This window comes from Phyllobates terribilis, unplaced genomic scaffold (assembly GCF_046119375.1).
Source record: "Phyllobates terribilis strain yellow unplaced genomic scaffold, ASM4611937v1 Scaffold_25__1_contigs__length_18738178, whole genome shotgun sequence".
Lineage (NCBI taxonomy): Eukaryota > Metazoa > Chordata > Amphibia > Anura > Dendrobatidae > Phyllobates > Phyllobates terribilis.
In genome coordinates, this window is record NW_027362785.1 from 522,780 (window position 1) to 540,035 (window position 17,256).

A 17,256-nucleotide genomic window follows, 5' to 3' on the forward strand; every position below is an offset into this window, starting at 1 on the left:
GGGTCTGACTGCTGCTCTGGAGGGTCTGACTGCAGCTCTGGAGGGTCTGACTGCAGCTCTGGAGGGTCTGACTGCAGCTCTGGAGGGTCTGACTGCAGCACTGGAGGGTCTGACTGCAGCACTGGAGGGTCTGACTGCAGCAATGGAGGGTCTGACTGCAGCACTGGAGGGTCTGACTGCTGCTCTGGAGGGTCTGACTGCAGCTCTGGAGGGTCTGACTGCTGCTCTGGAGGGTCTGACTGCTGCTCTGGAGGGTCTGACTGCTGCTCTGGAGGGTCTGACTGCTGCTCTGGAGGGTCTGACTGCTGCACTGGAGGGTCTGACTGCAGCTCTGGAGGGTCTGACTGCAGCTCTGGAGGGTCTGACTGCTGCTCTGGAGGGTCTGACTGCAGCTCTGGAGGGTCTGACTGCTGCTCTGGAGGGTCTGACTGCAGCACTGGAGGGTCTGACTGCAGCACTGGAGGGTCTGACTGCAGCACTGGAGGGTCTGACTGCAGCAATGGAGGGTCTGACTGCAGCACTGGAGGGTCTGACTGCTGCTCTGGAGGGTCTGACTGCAGCTCTGGAGGGTCTGACTGCTGCTCTGGAGGGTCTGACTGCTGCTCTGGAGGGTCTGACTGCTGCTCTGGAGGGTCTGACTGCTGCTCTGGAGGGTCTGACTGCTGCACTGGAGGGTCTGACTGCAGCTCTGGAGGGTCTGACTGCAGCTCTGGAGGGTCTGACTGCTGCTCTGGAGGGTCTGACTGCTGCTCTGGAGGGTCTGACTGCAGCACTGGAGGGTCTGACTGCTGCACTGGAGGGTCTGACTGCTGCTCTGGAGGGTCTGACTGCTGCTGGGGATGACAGCTCACAACTGATGACATCAGCAGGAGATCACAGAGGAGGAGGAGGAGGACGCGGCTTCATTAATGCCTCTCAGCCCCCAGAGCGGCATTTGCCTCTTGTGTCAGGTCAGTGCTGGATGGGACCAAATCCTGGGAGCTCCGCAGCGTTAGCAGAGCCGCCGGCTCCGGGACTGGATGCTGCGCCGGTGCGACTCTGCTGCCTCTGCCGCCTCTGCTGCTCCTCTGCCGCCTCTGCTGCTCCTCTGCCACCTCTGCTGCTCCTCTGCCACCTCTGCTGCCGGACCCGTCTGTGACTCTGGACTTGTAATAAGCGGAACATCATCCTCATCATCCTCCTCATCATCCTCCTCATCATCCTCACCATGACTCTGCTGGGGTGTGAGCAGTCCCTGCTGATCCGGAGCAAATTCAGATCAGGTGAGGAGTCCGGAGCAGAGACGGGCGGAGTGCGGGGAGAGATGTAGCGGAGCCGAGCGGGTCACTGACTCCGGGATGTGGGGTCTGTGCAGATAATTATCTGTCTGAAGTCCTATGTAAGAGTGAGAGAGCTCTACTGGATAACTCCGGATGAGGCTATATTACACAGTCAGCTCTGCTACATCTGACATAGTCAGCTCTGCTACACCTGACAAACTCAGCTCTGCTACACCTGACGTAGTCAGCCCTGCTACACCTGACAAACTCAGCTCTGCTACACCTGACATAGTCAGCCCTGCTACATCTGACAAACTCTGCTCTGCTACATCTGACATAGTCAGCTCTGCTACATCTGACAAACTCTGCTCTGCTACATCTGACATAGTCAGCCCTGCTACATCTGACAAACTCAGCTCTGCTATATCTGACATAGTCAGCTCTGCTATATCTGACATAGTCAGCCCTGCTACACCTGACATAGTCAGCTCTCCTACATCTGACAAACTCAGCTCTGCTACATCTGACATAGTCAGCCCTGCTACATCTGACAAACTCAGCTCTGCTACATCTGACATAGTCAGCTCTGCTACATCTGACATAGTCAGCTCTGCTACATCTGACATAGTCAGCCCTGCTACATCTGACATAGTCAGCCCTGCTACATCTGACATAGTCAGCCCTGCTACATCTGACATAGTCAGCCCTGCTACATCTGACATAGTCAGCCCTGCTACATCTGACATAGTCAGCCCTGCTACATCTGACATAGTCAGCTCTGCTACATCTGACATAGTCAGCCCTGCTACATCTGACATAGTCAGCTCTGCTACATCTGACATAGTCAGCCCTGCTACATCTGACATAGTCAGCCCTGCAACATCTGACATAGTCAGCCCTGCTACATCTGACATAGTCAGCTCTGCTACACCTGACATAGTCAGCCCTGCTACACCTGACATAGTCAGCTCTACTACATCTGACATAGTCAGCCCTGCTACACCTGACATAGTCAGCCCTGCTACACCTGACATAGTCAGCCCTGCTACACCTGACATAGTCAGCCCTGCTACACCTGACATAGTCAGCTCTGCTACATCTGACATAGTCAGCTCTGCTACATCTGACAAACTCAGCTCTGCTACATCTGACATAGTCAGCCCTGCTACACCTGACATAGTCAGCCCTGCTACACCTGACATAGTCAGCTCTGCTACACCTGACATAGTCAGCCCTGCTACACCTGACATAGTCAGCTCTGCTACATCTGACATAGTCAGCTCTGCTACATCTGACATAGTCAGCCCTGCTACATCTGACATAGTCGGCTCTGCTACACCTGACATAGTCAGCCCTGCTACACCTGACATAGTCAGCCCTGCTACATCTGACATAGTCAGCCCTGCTACATCTGACATAGTCGGCTCTGCTACATCTGACATAGTCGGCTCTGCTACACCTGACATAGTCAGCCCTGCTACACCTGACATAGTCAGCCCTGCTACACCTGACATAGTCAGCCCTGCTACACCTGACATAGTCAGCCCTGCTACACCTGACATAGTCAGCCCTGCTACACCTGACATAGTCAGCCCTGCTACACCTGACATAGTCAGCTCTGCTACACCTGACATAGTCAGCTCTGCTACACCTGACATAGTCAGCTCTGCTACATCTGACATAGTCAGCCCTGCTACATCTGACATAGTCAGCCCTGCTACATCTGACATAGTCGGCTCTGCTACACCTGACATAGTCAGCCCTGCTACACCTGACATAGTCAGCCCTGCTACACCTGACATAGTCAGCCCTGCTACACCTGACATAGTCAGCCCTGCTACACCTGACATAGTCAGCTCTGCTACACCTGACATAGTCAGCTCTGCTACACCTGACATACTTAGCTCTGCTACACCTGACATACTTAGCTCTGCTACACCTGACATACTTAGCTCTGCTACACCTGACATACTTAGCTCTGCTACACCTGACAAACTTAGCTCTGCTACACCTGACAAACTTAGCCCTGCTACACCTGACAAACTCAGCTCTGCTACACCTGACATAGTCAGCTCTGCTACACCTGACATAGTCAGCCCTGCTACACCTGACATAGTCAGCCCTGCTACACCTGACATAGTCAGCCCTGCTACACCTGACATAGTCAGCTCTGCTACACCTGACATAGTCAGCTCTGCTACATCTGACATAGTCAGCCCTGCTACATCTGACATAGTCAGCCCTGCTACATCTGACATAGTCGGCTCTGCTACACCTGACATAGTCAGCCCTGCTACACCTGACATAGTCAGCCCTGCTACACCTGACATAGTCAGCCCTGCTACACCTGACATAGTCAGCCCTGCTACACCTGACATAGTCAGCCCTGCTACACCTGACATAGTCAGCCCTGCTACACCTGACATAGTCAGCTCTGCTACACCTGACATAGTCAGCTCTGCTACACCTGACATAGTCAGCTCTGCTACACCTGACATAGTCAGCTCTGCTACACCTGACATAGTCAGCTCTGCTACACCTGACATAGTCAGCTCTGCTACACCTGACATAGTCAGCTCTGCTACACCTGACATAGTCAGCTCTGCTACACCTGACATAGTCAGCTCTGCTACACCTGACATACTTAGCTCTGCTACACCTGACATACTTAGCTCTGCTACACCTGACATACTTAGCTCTGCTACACCTGACATACTTAGCTCTGCTACACCTGACATACTTAGCTCTGCTACACCTGACAAACTTAGCCCTGCTACACCTGACAAACTTAGCCCTGCTACACCTGACAAACTCAGCTCTGCTACACCTGACATAGTCAGCTCTGCTACACCTGACATACTTAGCTCTGCTACACCTGACATACTTAGCTCTGCTACACCTGACATACTTAGCTCTGCTACACCTGACATACTTAGCTCTGCTACACCTGACATACTTAGCTCTGCTACACCTGACAAACTTAGCCCTGCTACACCTGACATAGTCAGCCCTGCTACACCTGACAAACTTAGCCCTGCTACACCTGACATAGCTCTGCTACACCTGACATAGTCAGCTCTGCTACATCTGATATAGTCAGCCCTGCTACACCTGACATAGTCAGCCCTGCTACACCTGACATAGTCAGCCCTGCTACACCTGACATAGTCAGCCCTGCTACACCTGACATAGTCAGCTCTGCTACACCTGACATAGTCAGCTCTGCTACACCTGACATAGTCAGCTCTGCTACACCTGACATAGTCAGCTCTGCTACACCTGACATAGTCAGCTCTGCTACACCTGACATAGTCAGCTCTGCTACACCTGACAAACTTAGCTCTGCTACACCTGACAAACTCAGCTCTGCTACACCTGGCATAGTCGGCTCTGCTACATCTGACATAGTCGGCTCTGCTACACCTGACAAACTCAGCTCTGCTACACCTGGCATAGTCGGCTCTGCTACATCTGACATAGTCGGCTCTGCTACAAATAACAAACTTAGCTCTGCTACACCTGACAAACTTAGCTCTGCTACACCTGACAAACTCAGCTCTGCTACACCTGGCATAGTCGGCTCTGCTACATCTGACATAGTCGGCTCTGCTACACCTGACATAGTCTGCTCTGCTACACCTGACATAGTAGGCTCTGCTACAAATGACAAACTCAGCTCTGCTACACCTGGCATAGTCAGCTCTGCTACAAATGACAAACTCAGCTCTGCTACAAATGACAAACTCAGCTCTGCTACACCTGGCATAGTCAGCTCTACTACACCTGTCATCAGCTTTGACCTCTTGACAATCCCAATTATACTTTGACAAAAACTCATCTTTGACATTTATGACTAACTCAGCTCTGCTACATCTATCAAATGTTATCCCTGTAGATCTGACCCAGTTATTGTTGCTAGAGATGATAGGTTTTACAAGCTGACAAACTCCTCTCCCCCATAGCAGGAGAACAGATCTCTGCTGCATCTGACAAACTCAGTTATTCTACATCTCAAATACTTCGCTTTCCTCCAGCTGATACATTTTTACCAACTCAGCTCTGCTACAGCTTGTAAAGTCTGCTCTGGTACCGACATGTTCAGCTCTGCTGCATTGGACTGGTTTATCTCTGCTACAACTTGCAAGTTCAGTATTGTTGCACCTGACAAACTCTGTTCTACTAGAACTTATAAGCAGAGCTGTTTCAAGACTGACAAACTCGGCACCACTACATCTGACACATTCTAACACATCCAAGCTATTCTGCAAATGACAAACTCCTCTCTACTACAGCTGACCAATCCCTGCTAGCAGATGGCAAAATCAGCTGTGGAGCATCCTGCAAATTCATTTATGCCACAGCTGACAACCTCAGCTCTGCTACATCTATCAAATTTTATCCCAGTAGCTCTGCTGTAGCTGACAACCTTTACCCTGCTGTAGCTGACAACCTCAGCTCTGCTGTAGCTGACAACCTTTACCCTGCTGTAGCTGACAACCTCAGCTCTGCTGTAGCTGACAACCTCAGCTCTGCTGTAGCTGACAACCTTTACCCTGGTGTAGCTGACAACCTTTACCCTGGTGTAGCTGACAACCTTTACCCTGGTGTAGCTGACAACCTTTACCCTGCTGTAGCTGACAACCTCAGCTCTGCTGTAGCTGACAACCTTTACCCTGCTGTAGCTGACAACCTCAGCTCTGCTGTAGCTGACAACCTCAGCTCTGCTGTAGCTGACAACCTTTACCCTGGTGTAGCTGACAACCTTTACCCTGGTGTAGCTGACAACCTTTACCCTGGTGTAGCTGACCACCTCAGCTCTGCTGTAGCTGACAACCTTTACCCTGGTGTAGCTGACAACCTTTACCCTGCTGTAGCTGACAACCTCAGCTCTGCTGTAGCTGACAACCTTTACCTTGGTGTAGCTGACCACCTCAGCTCTGCTGTAGCTGACAACCTTTACCTTGGTGTAGCTGACAACCTTTACCCTGCTGTAGCTGACAACCTCAGCTCTGCTGTAGCTGACAACCTTTACCTTGGTGTAGCTGACCACCTCAGCTCTGCTGTAGCTGACAACCTTTACCCTGGTGTAGCTGACCACCTCAGCTCTGCTGTAGCTGACAACCTTTACCCTGGTGTAGCTGACAACCTTTACCCTGCTGTAGCTGACAACCTCAGCTCTGCTGTAGCTGACAACCTTTACCTTGGTGTATCTGACCACCTCAGCTCTGCTGTAGCTGACAACCTTTACCCTGGTGTAGCTGACAACCTTTACCCTGGTGTAGCTAACAACCTTTATCCTAGTGTAGCTGACAACCTCAGCTCTGCTGTAGCTGACAACCTTTACCCTGGTGTAGCTGACAACCTTTACCCTGCTGTAGCTGACAACCTTTACCCTGGTGTAGCTGACCACCTCAGCTCTGCTGTAGCTGACAACCTTTACCTTGGTGTAGCTGACAACCTTTACCCTGCTGTAGCTGACAACCTTTACCCTGCTGTAGCTGACAACCTTTACCCTGGTGTAGCTGACCACCTCAGCTCTGCTGTAGCTGACAACCTTTACCCTGGTGTAGCTGACAACCTTTACCCTGCTGTAGCTGACAACCTCAGCTCTGCTGTAGCTGACAACCTTTACCTTGGTGTATCTGACCACCTCAGCTCTGCTGTAGCTGACAACCTTTACCCTGGTGTAGCTGACAACCTTTACCCTGGTGTAGCTAACAACCTTTATCCTAGTGTAGCTGACAACCTCAGCTCTGCTGTAGCTGACAACCTTTACCCTGGTGTAGCTGACAACCTTTACCCTGCTGTAGCTGACAACCTTTACCCTGGTGTAGCTGACCACCTCAGCTCTGCTGTAGCTGACAACCTTTACCTTGGTGTATCTGACCACCTCAGCTCTGCTGTAGCTGACAACCTTTACCCTGGTGTAGCTGACAACCTTTACCTTGGTGTAGCTGACAACCTCAGCTCTGCTGTAGCTGACAACCTTTACCCTGGTGTATCTGACCACCTCAGCTCTGCTGTAGCTGACAACCTTTACCCTGGTGTAGCTGACAACCTCAGCTCTGCTGTAGCTGACAACCTTTACCCTTGTGTAGCTGACAACCTCAGCTCTGCTGTAGCTGACAACCTTTACCCTGGTGTATCTGACCACCTTTACCTTGGTGTATCTGACCACCTCAGCTCTGCTGTAGCTGACGACCTTTACCCTGGTGTAGCTGACAACCTCAGCTCTGCTGTAGCTGACAACCTTTACCCTGGTGTAGCTGACAACCTTTACCTTGGTGTATCTGACCACCTCAGCTCTGCTGTAGCTGACAACCTTTACCCTGGTGTAGCTGACAACCTCAGCTCTGCTGTAGCTGACAACCTTTACCCTGCTGTAGCTGACAACCTCAGCTCTGCTGTAGCTGACAACCTCAGCTCTGCTGTAGCTGACACCCTTTACCCTGGTGTAGCTGACAACCTTTACCCTGGTGTAGCTGACAACCTTTACCCTGGTGTAGCTGACAACCTTTACCCTGGTGTATCTGACCACCTCAGCTCTGCTGTAGCTGACAACCTTTACCCTGGTGTATCTGACCACCTCAGCTCTGCTGTAGCTGACAACCTTTACCCTGCTGTAGCTGACCACCTCAGCTCTGCTGTAGCTGACAACCTTTACCTTGGTGTAGCTGACCACCTCAGCTCTGCTGTAGCTGACAACCTTTACCCTGGTGTAGCTGACAACCTCAGCTCTGCTGTAGCTGACAACCTTTACCCTGGTGTAGCTGACAACCTTTATCCTAGTGTAGCTGACAACCTCAGCTCTGCTGTAGCTGACAACCTTTACCCTGGTGTATCTGACCACCTCAGCTCTGCTGTAGCTGACAACCTTTACCCTGGTGTAGCTGACAACCTCAGCTCTGCTGTAGCTGACAACCTTTACCCTGGTGTAGCTGACAACCTTTACCCTGGTGTATCTGACCACCTCAGCTCTGCTGTAGCTGACAACCTTTACCTTGGTGTAGCTGACCACCTCAGCTCTGCTGTAGCTGACCACCTCAGCTCTGCTGTAGCTGACAACCTTTACCCTGGTGTAGCTGACAACCTCAGCTCTGCTGTAGCTGACAACCTTTACCCTGCTGTAGCTGACAACCTCAGCTCTGCTGTAGCTGACAACCTCAGCTCTGCTGTAGCTGACAACCTTTACCCTGGTGTAGCTGACAACCTTTACCCTGGTGTAGCTGACAACCTTTACCCTGCTGTAGCTGACAACCTTTACCCTGGTGTAGCTGACAACCTCAGCTCTGCTGTAGCTGACAACCTTTACCCTGGTGTATCTGACCACCTCAGCTCTGCTGTAGCTGACAACCTTTACCCTGGTGTAGCTGACAACCTCAGCTCTGCTGTAGCTGACAACCTTTACCCTGGTGTATCTGACCACCTCAGCTCTGCTGTAGCTGACAACCTTTACCCTGGTGTAGCTGACAACCTCAGCTCTGCTGTAGCTGACAACCTTTACCCTGGTGTAGCTGACAACCTCAGCTCTGCTGTAGCTGACAACCTTTACCCTGGTGTAGCTGACCACCTCAGCTCTGCTGTAGCTGACAACCTTTACCCTGCTGTAGCTGACAACCTCAGCTCTGCTGTAGCTGACAACCTCAGCTCTGCTGTAGCTGACAACCTTTACCCTGGTGTAGCTGACAACCTTTACCCTGGTGTATCTGACCACCTCAGCTCTGCTGTAGCTGACAACCTTTACCCTGGTGTAGCTGACAACCTCAGCTCTGCTGTAGCTGACAACCTTTACCCTGGTGTATCTGACCACCTCAGCTCTGCTGTAGCTGACAACCTTTACCCTGGTGTAGCTGACAACCTCAGCTCTGCTGTAGCTGACAACCTTTACCCTGGTGTAGCGGACAACCTCAGCTCTGCTGTAGCTGACAACCTTTACCCTGGTGTAGCTGACAACCTTTACCCTGGTGTAGCTGACAACCTCAGCTCTGCTGTAGCTGACAACCTTTACCCTGCTGTAGCTGACAACCTCAGCTCTGCTGTAGCTGACAACCTCAGCTCTGCTGTAGCTGACAACCTTTACCCTGGTGTAGCTGACAACCTTTACCCTGGTGTAGCTGACAACCTTTACCCTGCTGTAGCTGACAACCTTTACCCTGGTGTAGCTGACAACCTCAGCTCTGCTGTAGCTGACAACCTTTACCCTGGTGTATCTGACCACCTCAGCTCTGCTGTAGCTGACAACCTTTACCCTGGTGTAGCTGACAACCTCAGCTCTGCTGTAGCTGACAACCTTTACCCTGGTGTATCTGACCACCTCAGCTCTGCTGTAGCTGACAACCTTTACCCTGGTGTAGCTGACAACCTCAGCTCTGCTGTAGCTGACAACCTTTACCCTGGTGTAGCTGACCACCTCAGCTCTGCTGTAGCTGACAACCTTTACCTTGGTGTAGCTGACCACCTCAGCTCTGCTGTAGCTGACAACCTTTACCCTGGTGTAGCTGACAACCTCAGCTCTGCTGTATCTGACAACCTCAGCTATCTTATAGCTGTCAATTTTAATGTTAGTGCATGTGACAAACTCGGCTCTGCTTTATCCAGCAGCTGCAGAGCTGATCGTGCTTGTTGCAGGTGCGGAGCGATTCCAACAATGCGCTTAGATACATTATATATATATATGTGATATAGCAGAACCGAGTTTGTCTGATGTAGCAGAGCTGAACGTGTTGTTTGAGGACATCACACAGGTAAACCTATTACATCATGGCGCCTATTTAGCTCTGCTACATCTGATCTGATCATCTCTGTAGCTGTTCTCACCAATGTGCTTAGATACACCTATACTTAGATACACTATGTAGCAGGAGCAAGTTTGAGGGATGTAGCAGAGCTGTGATTTCATGTGTTCCCCCAGGGTAAACCTATTACCAACTCAGCTCTGCTATATCTGTATCTTTCATTGCAGCTTCCACCAGCTCTGCTAATGATGTAGCAGAGCTGAACTTGTCATCAAACTGTTCTGCAGTCCCATGTAACGCCAAAAGTGACAAACAAAGCTCTGCTACACCGCTTCCTCATCAGTGTGTCCTGATTGGTTGCCTCAGTGTTTACTGACCCCTGGATGTCAGAGGTCAAATAACCATTGACCTTTTGGAATTAACCTTTAATTAATCCAGAAAGAGCGCCACACCTGTCCACAGGCTGTGTCTGGTATTGCAGCTCCATTGAAGGTGTATGTGGCTGGGAGAAAGAAGTCATGTCTATCTAATCCTGTCCTAACTCCTGGAGACTATAACCCCCAGCAGATCAGCTGCAGGAGAGCTGTAGTCCCTTCAGGGGGCGCCAATAACCAACTGACCCCAGAATCCTAATTAATCCAATTAATTTGCTTGGTGACCGTAAAAAGTGGCGAAATCTCTCGGCCCATGGAGCTTTTTTTTTTTTAGTCCTGGAATGTTCTAGAAGTTGGAGAGGTCCCTTATCAGGTCCTGGGGTCGGTGACAACCATGAAGGTGACAGTCGGATAAAGGGGACCTGTCTGCTGTCACTGACTGCTGCGCCTTCAACATTAACCATGAGCCAGGAGAATAAATCTCCCAGAGCAACACTGCCCCCTAGTGCTGGAAACTCCTCACTGCAACACTTATCATCTAAGAAATTCCTATTTTGGATGCTGGCCCTTTAAACAATTGCCTGTTCTGGGCTGTTGTCACCGAGTCCGGAGGTTTTGATGGCACTTCAATCTTTTAATAAGGGGTTTTCTCTCGCCGTATGCGCCTAAACTGGTTACTGGGTTTTCGGGAACAATATAATCAATGCTGTGACGGATGTGTTTTTCAAAAGTGGACTTCCCCTTTAAGTGTCATAATTTAAAGGGCAACTCCGTACAAAGCTGAAAAATTCAAGAGTGACTGTCATTAAGCTCTGTAACCCCCGACACACCGTGGGATACGCGGTTGACCCCGGAAGCTGAGATATGGGGCGCTGTTTGCTGCTGTAGTCCCCCATTACCTTCTAACATTACTAGACCTCTGGGAATGTGAAGGGTTGAGAAATTCAGGGCATTACTTTACTGGCCACTGTGGTCTCCTTGTGGAGATCCAGATGTATAGGGAGTCTTACAGGCAATGATCTCTGGGAAAAAAAAGTATGTAAATGATCTGTCCTTCAGGAGAAAGAAGCATGAAGGTCTGAAGGTCTGAGAAGTAATGTTCCTCTGTGCACTTACACATGGAGAAGACACGACGAGTCGATCCTCCAGGGCTGATCGGTCATATTCCATCAGTGTGGACCAGACATGACCAATCGCACACGGAGGATCGCAGCATCGGATCGACTGCTCGTGTCTCCTCTGCGCTCTATGGTGCAGACTGGTAGGAGAGGCCAGACATTACCTATGGATCAGGAAGAAGATTCATACCGAAAACGGAGGTGGTCCTCGCAGTGGAAGCCCCCGGGGGTCGATATTCGGGGTCCAGATCACTAGATCAGTGCAGTGGGCCGCAGTGCTTAGGGTTCTGCAGACCCTCTTTAAAAATTACAAAATCATCGCCCGCTGCCCCCTCCCCCGTCCCACCATAAAACCGACGTGTTTATAGTTTCCCTGATTGCAAAATGTTTCTGCTCTTATGTGGAAAACGTGAAACCTGAGCGGCCGAAGACGAAATGTTCCGGGGTCACTCAGGGGTCTCATAAAAAGTCAGCAAACCAGAAACACATCCCTCTCGGGTCACTCTGTGCCTCACTGATGCCTCATGTATATACTCGGGTCACTCTGTGCCTCACTGATGCCTCATGTATATACTCGGGTCACTCTGTGCCTCACTGATGCCTCATGTATATACTCGGGTCACTCTGTGCCTCACTGATGCCTCATGTATATACTCGGGTCACTCTGTGCCTCACTGATGCCTCATGTGTATACTCGGATCACTCTGTGCCTCACTGATGCCTCATGTGTATACTCAGGTCACTCTGCCTCACTGATGCCTCATGTATATACTCGGGTCACTCTGTGCCTCACTGATGCCTCATGTATATACTCGGGTCACTCTGTGCCTCACTGATGCCTCATGTATATACTCGGGTCACTCTGTGCCTCACTGATGCCTCATGTATATACTCGGGTCACTCTGTGCCTCACTGATGCCTCATGTATATACTCGGGTCACTCTGTGCCTCACTGATGCCTCATGTGTATACTCGGATCACTCTGTGCCTCACTGATGCCTCATGTATATACTCAGGTCACTCTGCCTCACTGATGCCTCATGTATATACTCGGGTCACTCTGTGCCTCACTGATGCCTCATTGGTATACTCGGTTCACTCTGTGCCTCGCTGATGCCTCCTGTATATACTCTGGTCACTCTGTGCCTCCTGTATATACTCTGGTCGCTCTGTGTCTCCTGTATATACTCTGATCACTCTGTGCCTCCTGTATATACTCTGGTCACTCTGTGCCTCCTGTATATACTCTGGTCACTCTGTGCCTCCTGTATATACTCTGATCACTCTGTGCCTCCTGTATATACTCAGGTCACTCTGTGCCTCACTGATGCCTCATGTATATACTCGGGTCACTCTGTGCCTCACTGATGCCTCATGTGTATACTCGGATCACTCTGTGCCTCACTGATGCCTCATGTATATACTCAGGTCACTCTGTGCCTCACTGATGCCTCATGTGTATACTCGGGTCACTCTGTGCCTCACTGATGCCTCATGTGTATACTCGGGTCACTCTGTGCCTCACTGATGCCTCATGTGTATACTCAGGTTACTCTGTGCCTCACTGATGCCTCATGTGTATACTCGGGTCACTCTGTGCCTCACTGATGCCACATGTGTATACTCAGGTCACTCTGTGCCTCACTGATGCCTCATGTATATACTCGGGTCACTCTGTGCCTCACTGATGCCTCATGTGTATACTCGGATCACTCTGTGCCTCACTGATGCCTCATGTATATACTCAGGTCACTCTGTGCCTCACTGATGCCTCATGGGTATACTCGGGTCACTCTGTGCCTCACTGATGCCTCATGTGTATACTCGGATCACTCTGTGCCTCACTGATGCCTCATGTGTATACTCGGATCACTCTGTGCCTCACTGATGCCTCATGTGTATACTCGGGTCACTCTGTGCCTCACTGATGCCTCATGTGTATACTCGGATCACTCTGTGCCTCACTGATGCCTCATGTGTATACTCGGGTCACTCTGTGCCTCACTGATGCCTCCTGTATATACTCGGGTCACTCTGTGCCTCCTGTATATACTCGGGTCACTCTGTGCCTCCTGTATATACTCTGGTCGCTCTGTGCCTCCTGTATATACTCTGGTCGCTCTGTGCCTCCTGTATATACTCTGGTCACTCTGTGCCTCCTGTATATACTCGGGTCACTCTGTGCCTCCTGTATATACTCTGATCACTCTGTGCCTCCTGTATATACTCTGGTCGCTCTGTGCCTCCTGTATATACTCGGGTCACTCTGTGCCTCCTGTATATACTCGGGTCACTCTGTGCCTCCTGTATATACTCTGGTCGCTCTGTGCCTCCTGTATATACTCTGGTCACTCTGTGCCTCCTGTATATACTCTGATCGCTCTGTGCCTCCTGTATATACTCTGGTCGCTCTGTGCCTCCTGTATATACTCTGGTCGCATATACTCGGGTCACTCTGTGCCTCCTGTATATACTCGGGTCACTCTGTGCCTCCTGTATATACTCTGGTCGCTCTGTGCCTCCTGTATATACTCTGGTCACTCTGTGCCTCCTGTATATACTCTGGTCACTCTGTGCCTCCTGTATATACTCTGGTCACTCTGTGCCTCCTGTATATACTCTGGTCACTCTGTGCCTCCTGTATATACTCTGATCACTCTGTGCCTCCTGTATATACTTTGGTCGCTCTGTGCCTCCTGTATATACTCTGGTCACTCTGCCCCTCCTGTATATACTCTGATCAGTCTGTGCCTCCTGTATATACTCTGGTCACTCTGTGCCTCCTGTATATACTCTGATCACTCTGTGCCTCCTGTATATACTCTGATCACTCTGTGCCTCCTGTATATACTCTGGTCACTCTGTGCCTCCTGTATATACTCTGGTCACTCTGCCCCTCCTGTATATACTCTGGTCACTCTGCCCCTCCTGTATATACTCTGATCAGTCTGTGCCTCCTGTATATACTCTGGTCGCTCTGTGCCTCCTGTATATACTCTGGTCGCTCTGGCCTCCTGTATATACTCTGGTCACTCTGTGCCTCCTGTATATACTCTGGTCGCTCTGTGCCTCCTGTATATACTCTGGTCACTCTGTGCCTCCTGTATATACTCTGGTCACTCTGTGCCTCCTGTATATACTCTGGTCGCTCTGTGCCTCCTGTATATACTCTGGTCACTCTGTGCCTCCTGTATATACTCTGGTCACTCTGTGCTTCCTGTATATACTCTGGTCACTCTGCGCCTCCTGTATATACTCTGATCACTCTGTGCCTCCTGTATATACTCTGGTCGCTCTGTGCCTCCTGTATATACTCTGATCACTCTGCGCCTCCTGTATATACTCTGATCACTCTGTGCCTCCTGTATATACTCTGGTCACTCTGCGCCTCCTGTATATACTCTGATCACTCTGTGCCTCCTGTATATACTCTGGTCGCTCTGTGCCTCCTGTATATACTCTGATCACTCTGCGCCTCCTGTATATACTCTGATCACTCTGTGCCTCCTGTATATACTCTGGTCACTCTGTGCTTCCTGTATATACTCTGGTCACTCTGTGCCTCCTGTTTATACTCTGATCACTCTGTGCCTCCTGTATATACTCTGGTCACTCTGTGCCTCCTGTATATACTCTGATCACTCTGTGCCTCCTGTATATACTCTGGTCGCTCTGTGCCTCCTGTATATACTCTGATCACTCTGTGCCTCCTGTATTTACTCTGATCACTCTGTGCCTCCTGTATATACTCTGGTCACTCTGTGCCTCCTGTATATACTCTGGTCACTCTGCCCCTCCTGTATATACTCTGGTCGCTCTGTGCCTCCTGTATATACTCTGGTCACTCTGTGCCTCCTGTATATACTCTGGTCGCTCGGTGCCTCCTGTATATACTCTGGTCGCTCTGTGCCTCCTGTATATACTCTGGTCACTCTGTGTCTCCTGTATATACTCTGATCACTCTGTGTCTCCTGTATATACTCTGATCACTCTGTGCCTCCTGTATATACTCTGGTCACTCTGTGCCTCCTGTATATACTCTGGTCACTCTGTGCCTCCTGTATATACTCTGATCACTCTGTGCCTCCTGTATATACTCTGATCACTCTGTGCCTCCTGTATATACTCAGGTCACTCTGTGCCTCACTGATGCCTCATGTATATACTCGGGTCACTCTGTGCCTCACTGATGCCTCATGTGTATACTCGGATCACTCTGTGCCTCACTGATGCCTCATGTATATACTCTGGTCACTCTGTGCCTCCTGTATATACTCGGGTCACTCTGTGCCTCCTGTATATACTCTGGTCGCTCTGTGCCTCCTGTATATACTCTGGTCGCTCTGTGCCTCCTGTATATACTCTGGTCACTCTGTGCCTCCTGTATATACTCTGATCACTCTGTGCCTCCTGTATATACTCTGATCACTCTGTGCCTCCTGTATATACTCTGGTCACTCTGTGCCTCCTGTATATACTCTGGTCACTCTGTGCCTCCTGTATATACTCTGGTCACTCTGTGCCTCCTGTATATACTCTGGTCACTCTGTGCCTCCTGTATATACTCTGGTCACGCTGTGCCTCCTGTATATACTCTGATCACTCTGTGCCTCCTGTATATACTCTGGTCACTCTGTGCCTCCTGTATATACTCTGATCACTCTGTGCCTCCTGTATATACTCTGATCACTCTGTGCCTCCTGTATATACTCTGGTCACTCTGTGCCTCCTGTATATACTCTGGTCACTCTGTGCCTCCTGTATATACTCTGGTCGCTCTGTGCCTCCTGTATATACTCTGGTCACTCTGTGCCTCCTGTATATACTCTGGTCACTCTGTGCCTCCTGTATATACTCTGGTCACTCTGTGCCTCCTGTATATACTCTGGTCACTCTGTGCCTCCTGTATATACTCTGGTCACTCTGTGCCTCCTGTATATACTCTGGTCACTCTGTGCCTCCTGTATATACTCTGATCACTCTGTGCCTCCTGTATATACTCTGATCACTCTGTGCCTCCTGTATATACTCTGGTCACTCTGTGCCTCCTGTATATACTCTGGTCGCTCTGTGTCTCCTGTATATACTCTGGTCACTCTGTGTCTCCTGTATATACTCTGGTCGCTCTGTGTCTCCTGTATATACTCGGGTCACTCTGTGTCTCCTGTATATACTCTGATCACTCTGTGCCTCCTGTATATACTCTGGTCACTCTGTGCCTCCTGTATATACTCTGGTCGCTCTGTGTCTCCTGTATATACTCTGGTCACTCTGTGCCTCCTGTATATACTCTGGTCACTCTGTGCCTCCTGTATATACTCTGATCACTCTGTGCCTCCTGTATATACTCTGGTCACTCTGTGCCTCCTGTATATACTCTGGTCACTGTGTATATAGATTGTAAGCTCTGCAGGGTAATGAGCGACATTTGGCCGCTGATTTCCTGCCGTTACATTGTGTAAGCACCAGGGCGGCGGTTACGACACGAACCCTCAGCTGTGAGCAGATCCTCCACCTTTCTACATCAGCTTCATCACTTGCTCAACAGCTGAGTGCAGATTCCTGCTCTGCAGGGCGGGCGTCCAGGGCCCGACAGAGACCCCCAGGGTCCAAAACACACCGCCTGCTGGTGCCACCGCCATATGTTTCCAACTTACATCAAACAGCAGAAGACAGGAAGAAAACCCCAAAATACTGCGCCCGACCCATTAACCCTTCCCACACAGCAGCATATGTGACTACAGCAGCTGCCGCCTGTATACCATGATGG

General features: G+C 50.3%; 1 protein-coding gene across 3 annotated transcripts in view; it reads left to right on the plus strand.

Moving 5' to 3' along the window:
• Positions 1–906: 906 nt before the first annotated feature.
• MYOCD (myocardin) overlaps positions 907–17,256 on the plus strand; it is a 78,764-nt gene continuing 62,414 nt past the window's right edge. For all 3 annotated transcript variants that reach the window (XM_073660245.1, XM_073660247.1, XM_073660246.1), the window contains exon 1: positions 907–1,262. In XM_073660245.1, the coding sequence (XP_073516346.1) occupies positions 1,208–1,262 (55 nt within the window). In that variant the 5' untranslated portion in view covers positions 907–1,207. The remainder of the gene's footprint in view (positions 1,263–17,256) is intronic.